The following is a 21,894-nucleotide window of genomic DNA, read 5'->3' as shown; positions in this document are numbered from 1 at the left end:
ACAGAAAGTGAATTTAGAATAATAGTCATAAAATTAATCACTGGGCTTGAAAACAGTATAGAGGACAGCAGAGAATCTCTTGCTACAGAGATCAAGGGACTAAGGAACAGTCACAAGGAGCTGAAAAACGCTTTGAACGAAATGCAAAACAAAATGGAAACCACCACGGCTCGGATTGAAGAGGCAGAGGAGAGAATAGGTGAACTAGAAGATAAAGTTATGGAAAAAGAGGAAGCTGAGAAAAAGAGAGATAAAAAAAATCCAGGAGTATGAGGGGAAAATTAGAGAACTAAGTGATACACTAAAAAGAAACAATATACGCATAATTGGTATCCCAGAGGAGGAAGAGAGAGGGAAAGTTGCTGAAGGGGTACTTGAAGAAATAATAGCTGAGAACTTCCCTGAACTGGGGAAGGAAAAAGGCATTGAAATCCAAGAGGCACAGAGAACTCCCTTCAGACGTAACTTGAATAGATCCTCTGCACGACATATCATAGTGAAACTGGCAAAATACAAGGATAAAGAGAAAATTCTGAAGGCAGCAAGGGGTAAACGTGCCCTCAATATAAAGGGAGACCTATAAGACTCGTGACTGATCTCTCTTTTGAAACTTGGCAGGCCAGAAAGGATTGGCATGAGATTTTCAGTGTGCTAGACAGAAAAAATATGCAGCCGAGAATCCTTTATCCAGCAAGTCTGTCATTTAGAATAGAAGGAGAGATAAAGGTCTTCCCAAACAAACAAAAACTGAAGGAATTTGTCACCACTAAACCAGCCCTACAAGAGATCCTAAGGGGGATCCTGTGAGACAAAGTACCAGAGACATCACTACAAGCATAAAACATACAGACATCACAATGACTCTAAACCCCTATCTTTCTATAATAGCACTGAATGTAAATGGATTAAATGTGCCAACCAAAAGACATAGGGTATCAGAATGGATAAAAAAACAAGACCCATCTATTTGCTGTCTACAAGAGACTCATTTTAGATCTGAGGACACCTTTAGATTGAGACTGAGGGGATGGAGAACTATTTATCATGCTACTGGAAGCCAAAAGAAAGCTGGAGTAGCCATACTTGTATCAGACAAACTAGACTTTAAATTAAAGGCTGTAACAAGAGATGAAGAAGGACATTATATAATAGTTACAGGGTCTATCCACCAGGAAGAGCTAACAATTATAAATGTCTATGCGCCGAATACCGGAGCCCCCAAATACATAAAACAATTACTCATAAACATAAGCAACTTTATTGATAAGAATGTGGTCATTGCAGGGGACTTTAACACTCCACTTACAGAAATGGATAGATCATCTAGACACACGGTCAATAAAGAAACAAGGGCCCTGAAAGATACATTGGATCAGATGGACCTGACAGATATATTTAGAACTCTGCATCCCAAAGCAACAGAATATACTTTCTTCACGAGTGCACACGGAACATTCTCCAAGATAGATCATATACTGGGTCACAAAACAGCCCTTCATAAGTTTACAAGAATCGAAATTATACCATGCATACTTTCAGACCACAATGCCATGAAGCTTGAAATCAACCACAGGAGAAAGTCTGGAAAACCTCCAAAAGCATGGAGGTTAAAGAACACCTGACTAAAGAATGAGTGGGTCAACCAGGCAATTAGAGAAGAAATTAAAAAATACATGGAAACAAATGAAAATGAAAATACAACAATCCAGACGCTTTGGGATGCAGCGAAGGCAGTCCTGAGAGGAAAACACATCGCAATCCAGGCCTATCTCAAGAAACAAGAAAAATCGCAAATACAAAATCTAACAGCACACCTAAAGGAACTAGAAGCAGAACAGCAAAGGCAGCCTAAACCCAGCAGAAGAAGAGAAATAATAAAGATCAGAGCAGAAATAAACAATATAGAATCTAAAAAAACTGTAGAGCAGATCAACAAAACCAAAAGTTGGTTTTTGGAAAAAATAAACAAAATTGACAAACCTCTAGCCATGCTTCTCAAAAAGAAAAGGGAGATGACCCAAATAGATAAAATCAAGAATGAAAATGGAATTATTACAACCAATCCCTCAGAGATACAAACAATTATCAGGAAATACTATGAAAAATTATATGCCAACAAATTGGACAACCTGGAAGAAATGGACAAATTCCTAAACACCCACACTCTTCCAAAACTCAATCAGGAGGAAATAGAAAGCTTGAACAGACCCATCACCAGCGAAGAAATTGAATCGGTTATCAAAAATCTCCCAACAAATAAGAGTCCAGGACCAGATGGCTTCCCAGGGGAATTCTACCAGACGTTTAAAGCAGAGATAATACCTATCCTTCTCAAGCTATTCCAAGAAATAGAAAGGGAAGGAAAACTTCCAGACTCATTCTATGAAGCCAGCATTACTTTGATTCCCAAACCAGACAGAGACCCAATAAAAAAAGAGAACTACAGGCCAATATCCCTGATGAATATGGATGCAAAAATTCTCAATAAGATACTAGCAAATAGAATTCAACGGCATATAAAAAGAATTCTTCACCATGATCAAGTGGGATTCATTCCTGGGATGCAGGGCTGGTTCAACATTCTCAAATCAATCAACGTGATACATCACATTAATAAAAAAAAAAGAGAAGAGCCATATGATCCTGTCAATTGATGCAGAAAAGGCCTTTGACAAAATCCAGCACCCTTTCTTAATAAAAACCCTTGAGAAAGTCGGGAGAGAAGGAACACACTTACACATCATAAAAGCCATTTATGAAAAGCCCACAGCTAACATCATCCTCAATGGGGAAAAACTGACAGCTTTTTCCCTGAGATCAGGAACACGACAGGGATGCCCACTCTCACCGCTGTTGTTTAACATAGTGCTGGAAGTTCTAGCATCAGCAATCAGACAACAAAAGGAAATCAAAGGCATCAAACTTGAAAAAGATGAAGTCAAGCTTTCGCTTTTTGCAGATGACATGATATTATACATGGAAAATCCGATAGACTCCACCAGAAGTCTGCTAGAACTGATACATGAATTCAGCAAAGTGGCAGGATACAAAATCAATGTACAGAAATCAGTTGCATTCTTATACACTAACAATGAAGCAACAGAAAAATAAATAAAGAAACTGATCCCATTCACAATTGCACCAAGAAGCATAAAGTACCTGGGAATAAATCTAACCAAAGATGTAAAAGATCTGTATGCTGAAAACTATAGAAAGATTATGAAGGTAGTTGAAGAAGATATAAAGAAATGGAAAGACATTCCCTGCTCATGGATTGGAAGAATAAATATTGTCACAATGTCAATACTACCCAAAGCTATCTACACATTCAATGCAATCCCAATCAAAATTGCACCAGCATTCTTCTCGAAACTAGAACAAGCAATCCTAAAATTCATATGGAACCACAAAAGGCCCTGAATAGCCAAAGGAATTTTGAAGAAGACCAAAGCAGGAGGCATCACAATCCCAGACTTTAGCCTCTACTACAAAGCTGTCATTTTCAAGACAGCATGGTATTGGCACAAAAACAGACACATAGACCAATGGAATAGAATAGAAACCCCAGAACTAGACCCACAAACATATGGCCAACTCATCTTTGACAAAGCAGGAAAGAACATCCAATGGAAAAAAGACAGTCTCTTTAACAAATGGTGCTGGGAGAATTGGACAGCAACATGTACAAGGTGGAAACTAGACCACTTTCTCACACCATTCACAAAAATAAATTCAAAATGGATAAAGGACCTGAATGTGAGATAGGAAACTATCAAAACCCTAGAGGAGAAAGCAGGAAAAGACCTCTCTGCCCTCAGCTGTAGCAATCTCTTACTCGACACATCCCCAAAGGCAAGGGAATTAAAAGCAAAAGTGAATTACTGGGACCTTATGAAGATAAAAAGCTTCTGCACAGCAAAGGAAACAACCAACAAAACTAAAAGGCAACCAACGGAATGGGAAAAGATATTTGCAAATGACATATCGGACAAAGGGCTAGTATCCAAAATCTATAAAGAGCTCACCAAACTCCACACCCAAAAAACAAATAACCCAGTGAAGAAATGGGCAGAAAACATGAAAAGACACTTCTCTAAAGAAGACATCCGGATGGCCAACAGGCCCATGAAAAGATGTTCAACGTCGCTCCTTATCAGGGAAATACAAATCAAAACCACACTCAGATATCACCTCACGCCAGTCAGAGTGGCCAAAATGAACAAATCAAGAGACTATAGATGCTGGAGAGGATGTGGAGAAACGGGAACCCTCTTGCACTGTTGGTGGGAATGCAAATTGGTGCAGCCTCTCTGGAAAGCAGTGTGGAGGTTCCTCAGAAAATTAAAAATAGACCTACCCTATGACCCAGCAATAGCACTGCTAGGAATTTACCCAAGGGATACAGGAGTACTGATGCCTAGGGGCACTTCTACCCCAATGTTTATAGCAGCACTCTCAACAATAGCCAAATTGTGGAAAGAGCCTAAATGTCCATCAACTGATGAATGAATAAAGAAATTGTGGCTTATATACACAATGGAATACTACGTGGCAATGAGAAAGAATGAAATATGGCCTTTTGTAGCAACGTGGATGGAACTGGAGAGTGTGATGCTAAGTGAAATAAGCCATACAGAGAAAGACAGATACCATATGGTTTCACTCTTATGTGGATCTTGAGAAACTACACAGAAACCCATGGGGGAAGGGAAGGAAAAAAAAAAAAAGAGGTTAGAGTGGGAGAGAGCCAAAGCATAAGAGACTGTTAAAAACTGAGAACAAACTGAGGGTTGATGGGGGGTGGGAGGGAGGGGAGGGTGGGTGATGAGTATTGAGGAGGGCACCTTTTGGGATGAGCATTGGGTGTTGTATGGAAACCAATTTGACAATAAATTTCATATATTGAAAAAATAAATAAATTCAATGCAATCCCCATAAAAATTCCAATGAAGTTTTGCACAGAGATAAAAAAAAAAAAACCTGAATTTTGTATAGAACCAGTAAAGACCCCAAATTGCCGAAGCAATCTTGAGAAGGAACAAACCTCGAGACACCATTCTTCGCACTTTCAAATTATATTACAAAGCTGTACTCATGAAAACAAATGTGGTATTGTTCTCAAAAGACACATAGATTGATGCCATAGAATAAAAGGACCAGAAAGACATTCAAGTTCCTCTTGACCACCACGGAAGACATAGCTTGGAACCAGGTCCTTTGCAAGGTCTCCGGAACAGAGATAACATGGATTTGGGAGGGAATTCAGAAAGAATATACATGAATCCTAGAGCAGATGCCCCAGATGGGATCTTTAGGATCTCACTGATATTTCCTGATGCACTTTGGGAGAGAAAACTGGAATCACTGAGATGTCTGACAATGAGCACATTGACATAGATGCTGGGATAGAGTGTGAATCAACACACTCCTTCTGGGTAAGAAGCACATATAAGAACGATCTCACCAAGGTCAAGTCCCATCTGCCAAAGGCCCCCACGGGAGCTGCCCTCTGCTCTCTGCTGCTTCCTGCATTGGCATGGGCGCCTGGAGCCCAGCCTCCTGTCATATCCAGTTACCTCCTTCCCCTTTCGATACACATTTACTGTTAGAGGAATGTGTGTAGAGACACCTCCTCAGGCTTCCTCAGGCCTGACCATTAAGAGTCAAGGGAGCCATGAACAGGCTCACCCCCAGGAGTCTGAGTAGAACAGAGAGTCTGCCCTGAGGTGATGGGGGGCCACGTGAGGAGACCTGGTCTAACGCTTAGGCAGAGGAGAGTGGCTAGAGCAGTGGGGAGGCAGAAGTGGTCTCTGATGGGCTCTGCTCAAGTCATAAACTGGCATGTCTGTGTCTGGACGCTAGGGGGCACTCAAGGCCTGTTTTCTGGGGTCAGGGTAGATCAGAGCTGTGAATTGCCACCTGCCACTGCCTGTGCCCTCTGCTCAGGCCTCACATCTGTGACCTCCCCACCCCTGCCCTGAAATTGCCCCTACCCTGCCCATCCCCCTGACATCCTCAGACAGAGGCACCTAAAGAAGTCAGTGAGGAGTCAGAAAACAGGGGGGTCGCATTTGCATGGTTGGGCCCTCCCCCTCTCAACAGATCAAGAGGTGAAGGGAGAGGTGAAGGGAGGCTCTGCTCAGCTGTGAGGCAACAGAAGGCAGGATCGGTGTTGACCTCCACCATGGCCTGGTCCCCTCTCCTCGTCACCCTCCTCGCTCACTGCACAGGTAACTTGATGTGGGGACACGGGAAGGGGTCCCGGAAGCACAAGTGTGGGCCTGATTCCTCCTCTTGTCTCTAGACCCCAGGAATATCCTCTCTGTTGTTTCTCTTTGCAGGGATTTGGGCTCAGTCGGGACTGACTCAACCATCCTCAGTGTCTGGGGCCCTGGGCCAGAGGGTCACCATCTCCTGCACTGGAGTTGGTAGTTACGTGCACTGGTACCAACAAATCCCAGGAATGGCCCCCAAAACCATCATCTATGATAATAACAACCGACCCTCCGGGGTCCCTGATCGATTCTCCGGCTCCAAGTCTGGCAGCACAGGCACCCTGACCATCACTGGGCTCCAGGCTGAGGACGAGGCTGATTATTACTGCTCATCGTGGTACAGCAGTAGCAGTGCTTACACAGTGGTCCAGGCCTGTGGGGAAGTGAGACAAAAACCTAGTTACTCATCTGTAAAGAGGGAAACACATCAGCAGGTGCCTCCTCAGCTCAGCCTGTGATTCTGCTCATTCCGTGGCTGATGACTTGGGCGCAGGTCCATGCAAGGGCACCTCCCGTGAGTGAGGTTCCTCCTGTCCTCTCTGTCCTCAAAGTCATTCTCAGAAAACCTTTCCGACACAAAGAGTCTTCATGAAAGAGAAATGTCTTGTTTTATCAGCTGAGGTATTTTACTTCTAGGCCAGATCATATCAATTTTTCCTTCTGATATTAAAATAAATGAACCATTTTCATTTTTTCTCTGAACTCTACCCATGTGGTGCCTGAAAAATACATCAGCCTTATTTGCATCTGGTACTATTATCTCCATGGCACTGGCTAGTCTCTTCTTCTTGTCTATTATTTGTAAAAAAAAAAAAAAGGTCCAATTTAAAATTATAAAATTATGAGGATAAGTTTCATAAATTTTGTCCATAGGAAAAACCCTGCACTTTAATGTTTATAACAACTGATTCCTAATCACTAAAGCCTGAGAGTAACCTAAACTTGGCACATGGATATTTATTCTAGGTTTAAAATAATCATCCAAACCAGGAACCAACAAGAGGTCACCCAGGAGGTGCCACTTTTATAAATAATTTGATAATTATATCCAACATTGGAAGAAGCAAAACTCTGCAAACATCTGTAGGTCACAGGGGTGCTAAACGCTGAAAAAGAATGAATCGTGTGAACAGAGGAAAACACTCTGAGCCACAGATTATTCTATATGATACTAATGACCCTTAAATGACACTCTGTCATTGTCTGTCTTTGTCTCCCAAACATACGCAAGCAAATCAGCGCACAACCACCACACATACCCGTGTGAGCACACACAAGGACAGGGAGTGTCTACGAGCTCACGAACCAACTTAAAGGGCCCCCATGAGGCAAAACTAGAAAGATTTCAACCACAGGAACATAAAAGGACTGGGTTGTAACTCAGTGTCTACACATATGTCTGCCGTCCATATTGTTCACTGATGGTATAAATATATGGAATCACATGAGACACATTCCCGTGCAGAGATTTCAGGGAACAGGTGTAAACCCTTGGCTTGAATGACGTCAGGCATAACCCCCACTCAGTAAGTATGCACAAAGGCACCAACAAGAGGGACAGTCTGAAGAAGTGTCACAGTAAGAGAAGCTTAAGGACAATTCACAACTCAATGTCACAAAGAATCTTAAACTGGATCATACAACAGAAAAAGGCCACTTGGTAAAAACTAAAAAATCTGAATAAACTCTGGATATTAATTGTTACGCGTTGCACTGTGTCTCCAACAATTCATGTGATCAAAAGTTCTAAAAACTCCCATATTTCAGGATGAGACCTTACTTGGAAATGAGACTGTTGCAGATGTAATTACCAGGGTGAGACCAGTAGGGTGTAACTGCATGTGTTCTAGGCTTTCTCTGTCTTTGTTTTCCCTCTGACTCGGTCTGGAATGATGCTGAAAGGAATCTCATATTTTAGAGAAAAAAGCCTATGAACCCATCCTACCTTGTGGAGAGAACCCTGGTGTTACCGGAAGAAATCCAGACATTTTGTTGCCTTTTCACTGTTAACCCATGGAACATTTACCAAATAAAGATAATAGGGTTGAATGTGAGTGGGATTCCCTTCCCTGAATGCCCCTTAATGGATGAGCAGAGAACAAATTTCTAAGAAGGTAGATTCCCCTGTACTGTATAATGGTTTATATCAATGTTCATCCTGAGAACACTTACAAAACTGGACCAATAGAGAGGCAAAGGGGTCATAAGTATACCAGAGAAGAAAATTAAATTCCAGACTAAGTATAAAGGCCTGGTTAACGCCCAGATTGGGAATTAAGTACAGTGGATACTTCTCTGCGGAGAACAGGTAGTCTGTTGACAAACGGAGACTTCAAATGCCCCAGAGCCTGTACCATGGAGGTGGTGGGATAACAGGAGATCCTCATAATACAGCAACAACAGCAAAAAGTATTCAAAGTTCAAGGATAACCCCCATGGACTTTTTATCACATAGGAACCGGGAGTGAACCTGGGAAATATGAGGCCTTGAAATTGGTTTTGATTGGAGACTGGTAGGCATGCCTGGTTGGCCCGGTCGATTAAGCTTAGGAATCTGGCTCAGGTCATGGTCTCGTGGTTCGTGAGCCAAAGCTCTGCCTTGGGCTCTGTGCCACGAAATCAGAGCCTGGAGCCTGCTTCTGATTCTGTGTCTCCCGCTCTCTCTCTGTAACTCCCTGCTCTTTCTGTATCTTTCTGTCTCTCTGTGTCTTGAAAAAAAAGCAAACATTAAAACAAATTCAGACTGGAGACTGGTAGTGATGCCAGGGCCCTGCAGCAAGCAAACCCATTGTCAGGGAACACTAATATGTCCAGGAACATAAACACTGTAAATTAAGCCCTATGGTGAGCAGCCTGGACGCTGTTAGGGACCTGAAGAAAATTAACGTCTCCATCCCAAGCACCCAGGAGAGGATGCACTCATGCTCCTTCCCTGGACACTGAAAGCTCAAATATCCGTCTGCAAAGGTCACAGCGTCCTCTAGGGATGCTGTGTGTTGTCAGAGCAACTGGGTGACCAGGACTGGGGTCAACGGTGGGCTGCTCAGACTGCCCTGAGAGGACTGGGCTCTGGGCCAGGCCAGCAGGAAAATACTCGAATGGCTCTCATATACTAAGGAAACACGGTCCACATTGCAGTGTGACTGTCCCTCACCTGGGCCTCAGGGGCCCCGGGAGTGCTCAGCTCTGACTCACTCCCTTACATCACCTTTCTCCCTCCAACCCCATGGCACCCTTCCCCAGGCCTGAGGCCAGGCACAGACATCTGGGCCATCGCACAGAACAAAAACGTTTGCAGGCAGAATCTTGAGCGGGACCACAGTCAGGGAGGTGACTACTAGAAAACTGGGGAAGAGGGGTCTTGTTTGATTCATCTGGTCTTTTTATTCTGTCGCATCAATCCACGTGTTTCTTTCTAGGCCAATGCCCTACTGGTTTTCATTACTATAGCTTTGTAATATAACTCAAAAGCAGGGAGTCTGGTGCCTCCAGCTTTGTTCTTCTCTCTCAATATTGTCTGGCAATTTGGGGTCTTTCTGGTTGTGTATAAAAGTCAGGAGATTTTTTCCATTTCTGTGAAAAATGTCTCTGGAATTTTCATGGGAATTGCATGGAGTGTATAGATTGCTTTGGGCAGCGTGTACATTGTAACATGGCTTTTGGTGTGGAAAACGCTGGATTTAGGAATGACCTGGAGGCTGTGTGTGAGGTCGCAGGACGTGTCCAAGATGACGCCCGTGTGTGTGGTTCACAATTTGAATGGATGATGATGGCCCAAAAGAAAGAAAGAACGATGCCAGCTTTAGCCACAAGGTAAAGAACGTGGAGATTGGTATTTTTTCCTTTTTTAATTCACTGATCTATTCCTTTTCATTCAAAACCATTTCCTGAGCACCAAGGACGTAGCAGTAAGCTGCAGACACCTAGTGCTACAAAGGACAAACTAAACTCTCAAGGTCATGGAGCATGTTGGGTCATCACCTGACTCACTATGAAAGACAAGGATCAGATGTTTTACGTGAAGTATTCATATATTGTGGCCCTTGAATATACGTACATGCACACGCATGCACAACGAGTCCAACCAGATTTCAGGGTTAAGGAAGGTATATTTCTCTTCCTAGGTTTGCCTTTCGATTCCATTTGGAGATGCTGGATTCAGGTGGTCAGTTGGCCTACCTCGTAGACCTCCAGTGGATGTCCACTAGAGTCATCAACAAGCAGCCACCCCTGTTTCTCGGGCCTTGACACATGCCCTGACCTCTGACCCAGGGCTCCTCCTCTCAGGGACATCCCTCGGCTCACCCTACAGCTCCCCCCTTACGTACCACAGCTCTGTAAAGACCTCTTTGTCCCAGCTCCCCTGCACGCCGCACATGCACACGGGCCGTGTCCCCATATGTGTGTCCCAGCGACACCCCTTCGCTGTCCTTACATTTACCACGTGCAGCATCTGTGAACAGGAGACACAGAGCAGTTCTGGGGATACTGTTGGCAGAGATGGACATTTCGAACCAAATCACAAGCTTCCACTGAGATACTTTTCCAAACGTGAGAGTGTCATGGTTCCAATAAGGGACCCAGAAAGGCCCTTTCATACTCCACTCCCATGGGTCACAACATCAGTACGACTGCTGTCCAAATGAACATTCTGCTTGGTGTGCACAGGGGATCACAGCAGCTGGAGGACACGGTGCCTAGGGCAGCAGGGGAGCAGAGCGAACAGGGGCCTGCAGAGTGAGGGTCGGCAGCTAAGCTGCCTGGGGGGCAGTAGGCACACTGGAGCCTCAGGGCTGTGTGACCTGCCTCCACCTGAGAGCGTCCATTGCCCTGTGAGCCCCTGCATCTGGCTGCATCACCACATTGCTTCCAACGTGGATCACTTCTTCCTTTTTCCCTCTGGCGTCTGGAGAATTGCAGGCTTATACACAAGGAATAGACAGAGCGCATTTCCCAGGAGGAGGTGGGCTCTCAGGACCTGGCCAGAGGATAAGGCAGCTTGTGGGCAGAATCCCTTCAACGGAACCTCAGGGAACAGAGCTCTGTGTGCTGTCCACCATGTCCTGGAGTGTCTCCTTCAGTCCTTTATACAGGGAGCCTTTGCCAGATTTTACAGAAAGCAGCCCCTGAGGTCACACAGGACATGCTCTCTCCTCAGGTCATCAAGGAGCAGGGGCAGCGACACCAGACTCACAACCCATCTCTTAGTAACCTGGTCACTCGAGCCAAGGTCCCCACTGGAAACCTCTGCAATATGTCCTATTCTGGGTGTGGGACAGATGCCCCATCCATGTGAAGATTGACATCACATAGGATGCAGCCAGAGTGGGAGGAAATAATCACTTCAGATCCGGAGTCACTGCCCCACACCTTGCACAGGGCTTTTCACCCAGTCACGTGGGACAAGACCTCTTCTCTGCTGCGTTTGTTCCACCCATCGTGTCTCTGGTACTAAGTGTCACCAGCAAGTCACCAACACTGAGACTAATCACTCACTAAGATCTCTGCTGTCACTGCTGCCACAGCACAGCCCTGTCTAAGGCCATGACATCCATCTGGGACTTCAAGAGTGACCACTTGTCCTTTCCCATCCATGCAAAGTAGGAAACATCGATTTTGGCTTTTTAGTTACATTGTCTAACACGTGAGGAATAATGTTGTAAAATAATGGACGTGAAGATTCCCTTTGCAAGTTCTTGATCCTTGTGGAACTGGTCCCCTCGCTACTCCATGAACAAGGATGCCGGCCTCAGGACCACATCATAAGTGTGTGAGAGTGTGTGTTTTACCATGTTGTAAATGGATCTGTTTTTGTGTTTGTGTGGCTCTTATTAGGATTTGGTGTGAAATTTGGCCAAAGGCTCTTTGAGACCAATTGGGGCAATATGATCGTATCTCTTACTGTAATAAGATGGAAGGTAAGTAAAGATTTTCTTACTATGTGACCCAACTGTATCATTGGAATAAATCACACTTAATAATTGTGTATCAGTTTATTAGTATGGTATTGTGGTCTCTTTGTTAATATTTTACACAGAGTATTTCTATCACTATTTAATAATAATGGTCTGTAATTTTCCTTTTTGTGCAATGTTTTTTAAAGTGTACTTTTGAGTTTTATAACCCTTGTAAAGGAACTAAGAAATATTATATACCTTTTGATATTATGAGAAAACAAGGAGCAAATAAAAAATAATCTTCTCAATTCCGAAGTTTTGTTAGTTGTCCCCTGTGAAAACATCTGTATCTTATGCATTTCTATGGAGTGCTTCTAGAATAACATTTTCCATTTTTCTATTAAAATTGGTCTATACACTCAATATATTTTTAGTATAGCCAAATTGTAACTTTTTGAGAAAGTATGCATTCAATGTATTCTTAATAGGAGCTATCGCTCACAGTAGGTTGTATTCATTTTTCATGTTTCAACATGACTTTAATAGGATGTGCTTGCAACAGCCCTGTGGTCCCCACAGTGCTGGTCAGTGACGACCAATCACCCAAAGGAGCCCAACCTGGAGGCTTTGAGCTGTCTCAGCACGTGCTTGTTCCAGAGCTCTCCCCGGGGGGTGAGTCCTACCTCCACCCTCCTCAGTGTGTGGTGTGGGCTGGGCTCCAGCACCAGGGCTCAGGGAGGGGCTGGACTGTCACTGAATGGGACCCATGTGCATGGACAGCCCCTCCTGTGTCAGGGGTGGAGGGGAAATGAGAGCCTGGGGCAGCCCAGCCCAGTGTGGGGACCAGAGGCTGTGCCACCATGGCCTGGACTCCTGTCTTCCTTAAGCTCCTCCCTCACTGCACAGGTAGGGACAGGCCTGGTGGACACAGGGTGGGCTCCAAATCACTCTTTCTGTGCTCAGTGACCTGACAGATGCTTTTTCTTTTCCTTTCTAGCCGCATCCCCCCTGAGTGTCTGTGTTTGCAGGCTTCTCTCCCAGCCTGTGCTGACCCAGGCACCCCCTCTCTATGCATCTCCAGGAACAACAGCCAGACTCACCTGCACCATGAACAGTGGATTCCGTGTTTGCAGCTACTACATAGACAGGGTCCAGAGAAGCCAGGGAGCCCTCCCTGGTATCTTCTTTGGTTCTCTTCACACTCAAATAAGCACCAGTGTCCGGGGTCCCCAGTTGCTTCTCTGAATCCAAAGATGCCTGGGTCAATGCAGGAATTCTGCTCATCTCTGATGAGCAGCCAAGCACGAAGCTTCTCTTGTGCTACAGATCCTGGCAGTGGGAGCAGCTTTCCTTACAGTGTCTTAGAGGAAGAGCGAGTGAGACCAAAACACTTGGGGCTGAAAGCCTTGTCTCTGAGCATCCTGTGCTGAGACACTTGTGTGGACGCTCCTGTAGGAGGGAGTCCTCTGAGGGGTCCCGTGTCCTTGAGGAAGAAGGAATAACACACAGATCATGCTGTTGCCTGAGACAGCACAGGTGTCCCAGGAGCGCACACAGGTGAGGGAATAGAGCCCGATGGCACAGGCCTATGGGGTCTGTAGAATAAATCCTTTCACAGCATGAACCTCAGTCTCTCTCTCTCTTGTTGTCTCTCCTTTACTAGTCTCAGAATAATTCACTTTACACACTGCTGGTCGTTGATTACATGTTTGTGTGTTTATGTGTTTTCCCACAACAAGGAACCCTCTGGGACATGTGGAGAGTGTCCTCAAATTTACCTGAATTTCACACCGAGGTTTATCTGCCAGGAAACGGTGACATGTGCACAGGTGAAGGGCTCAGCACCAGGAGGCTGCTCCCCATTTTGATGCCAACAGCAGCTAGTAGCTCACCTGTACCCTCTGTCCAACGTGCGACAAATTGGAGGTTCCCACAACTCCCTCGATGCGTTCCATTTATTCGCCTGAGGGGCTCACAGAACTCAGGGAAACACTGACTCCTTTAGTCAGTTCATTAAAGGATATGATGAAGGGGACAGGGGAACAAGTCATGAAGAGCCGCCTAGTGTCAGGTCTAGGAGCGTCCCCAGCACCGGAGCATCAGTCCCTGGGGAGTTGAGGTGCATCTGTTCTGGGAGTGGATGTGTTCGCCAAACCAGAAGCTCTTCAAACACTGTACTTGGTGATTTTATTGAGGATTCGGGGAGACATGATCAGACATTAACTACACTGCCAGCCTTTTTCCTGTCTCTCAGGTATGAGGGGTGAAGATGCCCAGCCTCTGACCAAGCCTTGGTCTTTCTGGGGACCAGCGCCAACCAGGAGGCTTCAGGGAGCCCACCCAGAGCCACATCATTAGAACTAGGATGTTTCTACTGTTCTTTTCACTTAGAAAATGACAAGATTTTCAGAAACTCGGTGTCAGCATCTAGGGGCAGAGACACGTGTATAGTTTCTAAGGTCACACAGTACTGTTGTCTGCACTGAAAATGGTGACAGAGGTACTCACGTTCATCCACAAATCTCAAGCCGTAAAGTGTGTCTCTTGTGTTACTGATGACACATCCATATCTGACATGTTAATAAGCACCTTGGTCAGAGTCACAATTTCCTCTCTCACCCATTGACAAAAAGTGAGTCCCAAAGTCTTCAGACTCTCCGCACTGCACCCTCCCCCACACACACTCTGCTCGTCTCCCCTCTTCTCCTGCTTCCCTCAGGCCTTCCGTCTCTCTCTATGGCCCTTCAGGCCCGAAAACCATCTCTATGTTAGGATTTCAGAGAAAACTATAATCTTGCAAGAGTTTTCACTCTCCAGGGTCCATCTCTACAGAGACGTTGCAGAAATGGACCAGCAGGAAATCACTTCCTCATGTGATTCCTGCTCTCATCTCTGATTGTAGTGTTCCTGCCCCACCAACCTCATCAATCTCTGTAATACGACAACATGATTATTGTATTTGCGTGAGATGAATGTTCACCCAGCCTTTGAGGATTTGCACAGAGAAGCGATTCATGCAATTACTTCCTCCTTCAGAATGACTGAGGCTGCACACAGGGTAACTTTTGCCATAGTGAACGAAGGAAGGATTGGCTGCATATTTCAATACATGACAGCTTTTCTTGGTCTTGAGAATATTGGTTTCTAAGACCATCAGGACACTCACTCAGCCACACACTTTGGCACCAAGCAATGCAGTGTCAAGCATTAACCCTTTTGCAAAATAACAGTAGACACTCTCTGACGGTCACCCAATGGAGGTATCAGGGGATACGAGAGGCACAGTGGGGGAGGGCTGTGATGTGAAGGGCATGAAGAAGGGGCTGTGTGATCAGCCCTTATCTTGTGCTTCCTAAGACCTGAAGACCCCACAGCTATGGGAAATGTGTCTACAGGAATGAGAATGGATAGAAGGCCCATCCACAAGGCCTGACATTCTGATTCAGTGAAATTCCTATTTGAACTAATTCAGACCATATTACTCTCCTTGTGTAAGTTTCATACTCGTGCCAGAGAAGTGGCCTTCCAGACATTGGCTTTCTTGAGTTCCAAGCTCCAGAATGCTGGACGGTCATACAGAGAGCCAGCCCCAGGGATGGGTTTTCATGGGGACCAACACAACACTCAGCAAATTCAGAGAGGACATAAGGGGACAGGGATACACTTGTCTTCATGTGTGGCCTCTGAAGGAAAGGTTTTCCATTCTCTCTCTCTTTCTCTCCCTCTCTCTCTCTCACATACACACACACACACACACACACACACACACGGATCTCTCCTCTATCTGAGTATATGGTGTTCTGGATTTTGTAGCTTCCTGGTTTCTCTTTCTCCCTGTGCTCATCCAGCCAACCTCAGGGTCACAAGCCCAGGAGGAAGCATCCTCATCATCAGGAAACTCCAGCGACATCCAGTGTGACCAGTGTCCTGTCACTGAGCAGCCGGGACTCGCCCTGATCACCTTCACTCCTAAGACACGTTGACACTCAGGAATCCCAGGGTGAGTCTCTATCGCTGTGGGCAGCTCAGCCTCTGACCCCCTTGGGCTCCAGTCAGCACTTGAGGCTGATCAGTACATTGGTTCTGGAATAGCAGCTTCAGGTTTGCTCCCACACAGCTCAAAGCCCAGGGAGATGTATCGCACTCTCCCTGTGCTCTTAATGCTGGACTGTTACTCCCTCAGTCCCCCCAGTGACACCTCCAGCCAGGTTGGAGTTCGGATGAAAATTCTTCTGTCTCAAACTGGGGCCACAATGCCTGTGACCTCAGGGACATAGTCCCCCTCATCTCCACCTCTCCACCACTCACATGTGGGATCTTTGACCGAAGATTCATGTAGCCTTGGTGAATAGAAATTCACTCCTCTAGTCATGGTGGCTGGGTGAACTATTGCTCTCTCCTGAATATGCTGGACACAAAGAACCTAGGTAGAACTGTGCTCACCCCAGAGACAGGTCTGACCCCAAATCGCTCGCTCCTAGAAGCTCTGTGTGTGCTTATTAATTGAATCACTGAGATGGCTGCGGTTCACAGGAACAGACTCCCCCTGGGCTTTCATTGGACATCATGCCACACTCACCTACTTATAGAACAACTCCACCATAGCAAGCTGGTGGCAAAGAAAACATGACTTTGCAAAAAGTTTATAGCAGGCATCCTTTTTGCATTGTTTTTCCATCCATGTTTTTAACCACAATTTCATGTGTTCTCTGTAAGAAATACAGAGCTGAGAGAACTATCCTAGTGATTGTACCTGCCTTTTCATAATAACGATGTCATTGACTGAAATAAATCTTACTGAGAGAAATTTTGTGTAAAGGAGCACACACCCATTCAAAGGGCACACTGGGCTAAGTGCTGACTAACACATAAACTGTGTCACTGGATCCTTGTCAGAGCACCTGCTGCTGTCTCTCCTTCCCTCCTAGAACGGCCTGCAAGTTTGTCCTTTGGGCTCTGAGGTCAGTGTCACACTCGAGGCTCCTACAGACTTGGGTCTCTTTGCTGGGAGAGAAGATCCTGGAAGGAATCACTGCACATAGTATGAGGAGAGCTATTGTTTTCAACAAGCAGACATAGTGACAGATGACAAAGATTTTTTTGCGTAACGCCCCGAGGAATACACACAACTGTTTCTCCCCACAGCCTGAACAGAAGCTCTCCCTCTCTCCTCAGTGCTGCGGGAAAGTTAGAAGAAGGTGAGCTCTGGAAACCCGGGACAAATCACGTAACAGGAAAGGACACAGAATCCTACACTGAAGGGTCCACGTGTCCGGTGGTACTCATCATTGCACTGGGCATGATCTTGATCTAAGTGGACTTTTGGTAGAGACACCACCTCCTTCCTGACCCATGACCCCTCCAGGCGGCCTGGACCCAGTCTCCCTGAGGAGTCTGAGTAGAGCATCCAGTCTGGCTTAGGTTATGGGAGGTTCCCTAGAGGGACACCTGGACTGACCCTTGTCGGGGTACAGTGGGCAGCGCAGTGGGGGCACACGAGCTCTCTTTGGTGCACTTGGCTGCCAGGTCAAACAATGGCGGCTCTGAGTCCGAACACCAGGGGGCTCACAGGACCCATTGCTGTGGGTTCCAGGCTGATGAGAACTGAAACCTGCCACCTGTACTGTCAGTGCCCCCTGCACACGGCTCACAACTGTGTCCTCCTCACCCCGTGGCCGGAAACAGCCCCCCCTCGACCAGCCCCCTGACATCCTCAGGCAGAGGGAACTGACACAGGCCCAGGGAGGGGTCAGAGGGCTGGGGTCTCATTTGCATGGAGGGGGCCCTCCCTCCCTCAGAAGATGAAGAGGGGAAGGGAGAGGTTAGGGGAGGCTCTGCTCAGCCGTGAGGCACAGAAGACAGAATCGGTGATGACCACCCCCATGGCCTGGTCTCCTTTCCTTCTCACTCTCCTCGCTCACTGCACAGGTGACTGGATGAGGGCACCCTGGAAGGGGCTCTGGGAGGACATGTGGGTCCTGCTTCCACTGTCTTGTGTCCAGACCCCAGCATCACCCTCTCTGTGTTTCTACCCCTTCCAGGGTCCTGGGCCCAGTCAGTGTTGACTCAGCCGCCCTCGGTGTCGGGGTCCCTGGGCCAGAGGGTCACCATCTCCCGCACTGGGAGCAGCTCCAACATCGGGGTGGTAATTATGTGAGCTGGTACCGACAAGTCCCAGGAACGGCCCCCAGCCTCCTGATTTATGAGAATAACAAACGACCCTCCGGGGTCCCCGATCGATTCTCTGGCTCCAAGTCTGGCAGCTCAGGCTCCCTGACCATCACTGGGCTGCAGGCTGACGACGAGGCTGATTATTATTGTGCATCATGGGACGATAGTCTCAGTGCTCACACAGAGCTCCAGGCCTGTGGGGAAGTGAGACAAAAACCTGCTGTCCCCACAGTGATGGGCTTTTCTTGTGTAGCTCCCACCTTCTGCTTCCCTCTTTGTTGGAAGCAACACGGCTGCTTCCCCCTTGACCTAATACTGAGGCCTGAAAACAAAACCCAACGAACCTCCTCTAGTCTAGGTCCTTTTCCTGTCAATTCTTTCCCCAAAACCCGTCCTTATAGGCACACATTTTCTGTTTCACACAAGCTGAGCAGAAATTCCTGCTGAGACGAAAACCTGCTGTGCCCACAGTGAAGGGCTTTCCTTCTTCAGCCCCACTTTCTGTCAAAACTGTTGCTTCCCTCTTTGTTTAGCCTAAAACGGACGCTTGAAACCAAACCCAATGAACCGCCTCTAGTATCTGTCCTTTTCCTGTCAATTCTGTCCCCAAAGCCTGTCCTTATAGGCACACATTTTCTGTTTCATACAAGCTGAACAGAAATTCCTGGATGCTGGGGCAGGTTATCCTGGGGACCAGTGTCCCTGAGGGTTGTGCCTGTCTGCTACGCCTCCCATATGGCGATACCACACACTGGATGCCTACACCAAAGATAGTGAATTTCTCTCAGTTTGGAGCCTAAATGTCCACGTTCAACGGGGTGGCAGGATTGATTTCCCCTGAGGTCACTCTCCTTGGCTTGCAAATGGTTACATTCGTCCTGGGTCCTCACGTGGCATTCCCATGTGTGCTCACCCATGCTGCCTCTACCTCTGCTATGCAGACGCCAGCCCCGTTTATGGGGGCAACACCCTTTTAACCTCATTATCCACGATGACATCTTTTAATGCCTTTTCTCAAACAGTCACAATGTGGGTTCGGGTTTCCATACAGGGTTTTGAGGGACACAGATGAGTTCATATCACGGTGTCAGGACTGACCCGGACACACAGTACAGCTGTGTCCGACTCAGGAAAGTCATTGTCCACATGATATGCATGAATGGCATCTACTGAACCCTCACTACATGACCTCTGTTGGTTTAGGAGCTCAAGTCGCAGTGCAGAAGTGACGGGGAGTGTCCCCAGGCTCAGGGAGCCGACACTGTCCCGGGAAGCAAGGGAACACACAAGCAATACATTGTGCCTCACCCTGACTTCTCACATGAGGACCGAATGTCTCTGCAGGCTCCGGTCACACCCACAAGACACGCCCTGTGCATGACACAGACTTGTTCTCAGTCTCCCACCGATCAGCAGCCTCAGATTTCACGTGACTCGATCACATCACCCCTCCCTCTGCCCTGACGCTATTGGGCGACTAGGGAGAGGATTGTGGGATTGATTTGGTTAACACAGTGCGCGTCTTGTGGGAATGAACTCAGTCCCTGACTAACCACGTAGCTTGGAAGATTGGAGTCCAGATCAGAGAGGCAGATGATAGCAATTTGAACAACCAGGTCCCCACCATATGCCTCGTCTTCCCTCCATCCTCTTTTGTAATTCAGGTTGGGACATGCTCTGTGGCTCCGGCATCTGCGGAGGAGACACAGGCCAGGTGGTTCCCATCTCATAAAACTACAGCTCGGGCCCCTGTCCATTCGGACGTCTGCACCTGGTCAGCTCAGGCCAACACACACTCCCAGGGACAAGGTGCTGATGTGACACGGTGGCAGGCCCAGGAGAGGTGGAGACCTTTAATAAAAGCAAATGCTTTGTTTTCTTAGAGACTTTAAAAAGAATTCAGAGTGTTCACTGTTTTTGATCCTAGGATAAAGATGTATAGATTTCAAATGGCTCTGTAAGAAAACAATCACTGAATTCAGGTAATAACATAAAAGGTAATTTGAATAAATTACCTGCCCCCCCTTGCTCACACTCTGTCTTTCTCTGTCTCTCAAAGATGAATAAACTTCAAAGAGTTGTAAACTACAATAAAAGAACAGAATGGTAAAGAAAAGTATATCTTGAAACAATGCAAGGACAGAGAGATGTGGTTATATAAGTGTCACGTAAAGCAAAACACTTGGCGGTTACAAGGGCTGAGTGCAGAGAGGGGGCAATGGCCTGACTGCTGGTGCGTCAGGTACCCTGAAGGTGCCCATCCTGCCATCCACCACCTGACCACCCTGCCTGCCCTCCAGGCCCCTCTCCATCTCCTGCAGCAGCTCCCCGGAGGAATCAGCTTTCTCCCCAGTGCACCCCCATCCTGCACCATAACCAGGATATCCGGGAGGCCAACCTCTAGGTCCCTACCTGCTCCCTACCCACCACCTGCTCCTGGCATCCCTCCTGTGAACCCCTCGGCACCTGGCATGGTAAGACCAGGAATGCTGATGGAAAGAAGATGTGGAAGAAAATAAAGAAAGTTCTTACAGAAATACAAAACCACAAGCATGGCAAGCATTCCTCCCCCTCCTCCTCCTCCTCCTCTTCCTCCTCCTCCTTCTCCTCCTCTTCCTCTTCCTCCTCCTCCTTCTCCTCCTTCTCCTCCTTCTCCTCGTCCTCTTTTACACCACTGTTTCTGACTGAGTACAGGGCCTGGACCCTTCCCTCAAGCCTTTCTGGTTCTGCTCTCCGACCAAGAATCGGATGCCATCTTTGTGCTGGGGAAAATTAGCCCCATCCCCCTCCTCCTTCACCCCTCTCTGAGCCTTGCTCTGCTGTTCAGCCATGACTGGCCGGGGTAATCGGGTAAAAATGACCATGGGTTAGTAAAGACTGTCTTCTCACTACTTGGATGGACATTTCAGCTGATGAGTTTAGTAGAACTCTTTTTGGCAGATGATGAGACTTGGGAGCTACCTACTGAAGACGAGTATAAGAGGTGTCAAATGTGATTTTTTAGCCTTTTTTGCAATATTCGTGGTGTTGTGGGAGGTGATATGGAGTTTTAATTATGGAAAAGAGAAACTCTACCACTGTAGTGATGGTGGGCAAACGTTGGTCGTTTACTAGCCAATACGTTTCCCAGCAGGACTTTACTGACCCTACTAACTGGAAGGCTGCTGGGAAATGGAGTCCATTGGGTTGATAAGCTCTGCCTGCCCTTTTGGAACCTAATCTCACTGGCATCACTGGCCCCTCGCTTTCTCCAGCTCTCATTTAATCCAAATAAAGCTCTTTAGCCAAGGAAGAAAGGAAGGGAGGAAGGAAGGAAAGACGAAAGAGAGAGAGATAGGGAGAGAAAGAGAGAGAAAGAGAGAGAAAGAAAAGAAAACAAAAGGAAAGAAAAGAAGAAAGGAAGAAAGAAAGAAAGAAAGAAAGAAAGAAAGAAAGAAAGAAAGAAGAAAGATAGGAGAGGAAGGAGAGGAAGAAAAAACAACATGAGAGGCAACTACTGTCACTCTCCCTTTAAATTTCCTCTGTTCTCAGAGTCAGACCCTCAGGCCCTC

At 46.6% G+C, this 21,894-nt stretch overlaps 3 protein-coding genes and 1 gene segment (V, D, J or C); all 4 read left to right on the top strand.

Moving 5' to 3' along the window:
* LOC123587584 (immunoglobulin lambda-1 light chain-like) overlaps window positions 1-21,894 on the top strand; it is an 876,584-nt gene that overhangs the window by 267,846 nt on the left and 586,844 nt on the right. Inside the window, exons 1-2 of one of the 4 annotated variants that reach the window (XM_045457479.1) lie at window positions 6,095-6,230; window positions 6,342-6,630. The exons of 2 other annotated variants lie outside the window; for them this stretch is intronic. In XM_045457479.1, the coding sequence (XP_045313435.1) occupies window positions 6,185-6,230; window positions 6,342-6,630 (335 nt within the window). In that variant the 5' untranslated portion in view covers window positions 6,095-6,184. Of the gene's footprint in view, window positions 1-6,094; window positions 6,231-6,341; window positions 6,634-21,894 lie in introns of those variants that run through there. One more of the 4 variants, XM_045457480.1, reaches the window with a different exon arrangement.
* LOC123587586 overlaps window positions 1-21,894 on the top strand; it is a 1,001,573-nt gene that overhangs the window by 416,093 nt on the left and 563,586 nt on the right.
* Window positions 1-21,894, top strand: part of LOC123587588 (immunoglobulin lambda-1 light chain-like) — an 824,513-nt gene that overhangs the window by 243,920 nt on the left and 558,699 nt on the right. The window lies entirely within an intron of this gene.
* Window positions 1-21,894, top strand: part of LOC123587590 (immunoglobulin lambda-1 light chain-like) — a 577,236-nt gene that overhangs the window by 5,150 nt on the left and 550,192 nt on the right. The window lies entirely within an intron of this gene.

Source organism: Leopardus geoffroyi, chromosome D3 (genome assembly GCF_018350155.1).
Source record: "Leopardus geoffroyi isolate Oge1 chromosome D3, O.geoffroyi_Oge1_pat1.0, whole genome shotgun sequence".
NCBI lineage: Eukaryota > Metazoa > Chordata > Mammalia > Carnivora > Felidae > Leopardus > Leopardus geoffroyi.
The sequence above is the reverse complement of the archived record's forward strand: the minus strand, read 5'-3'. Positions and strand labels throughout refer to the sequence as shown.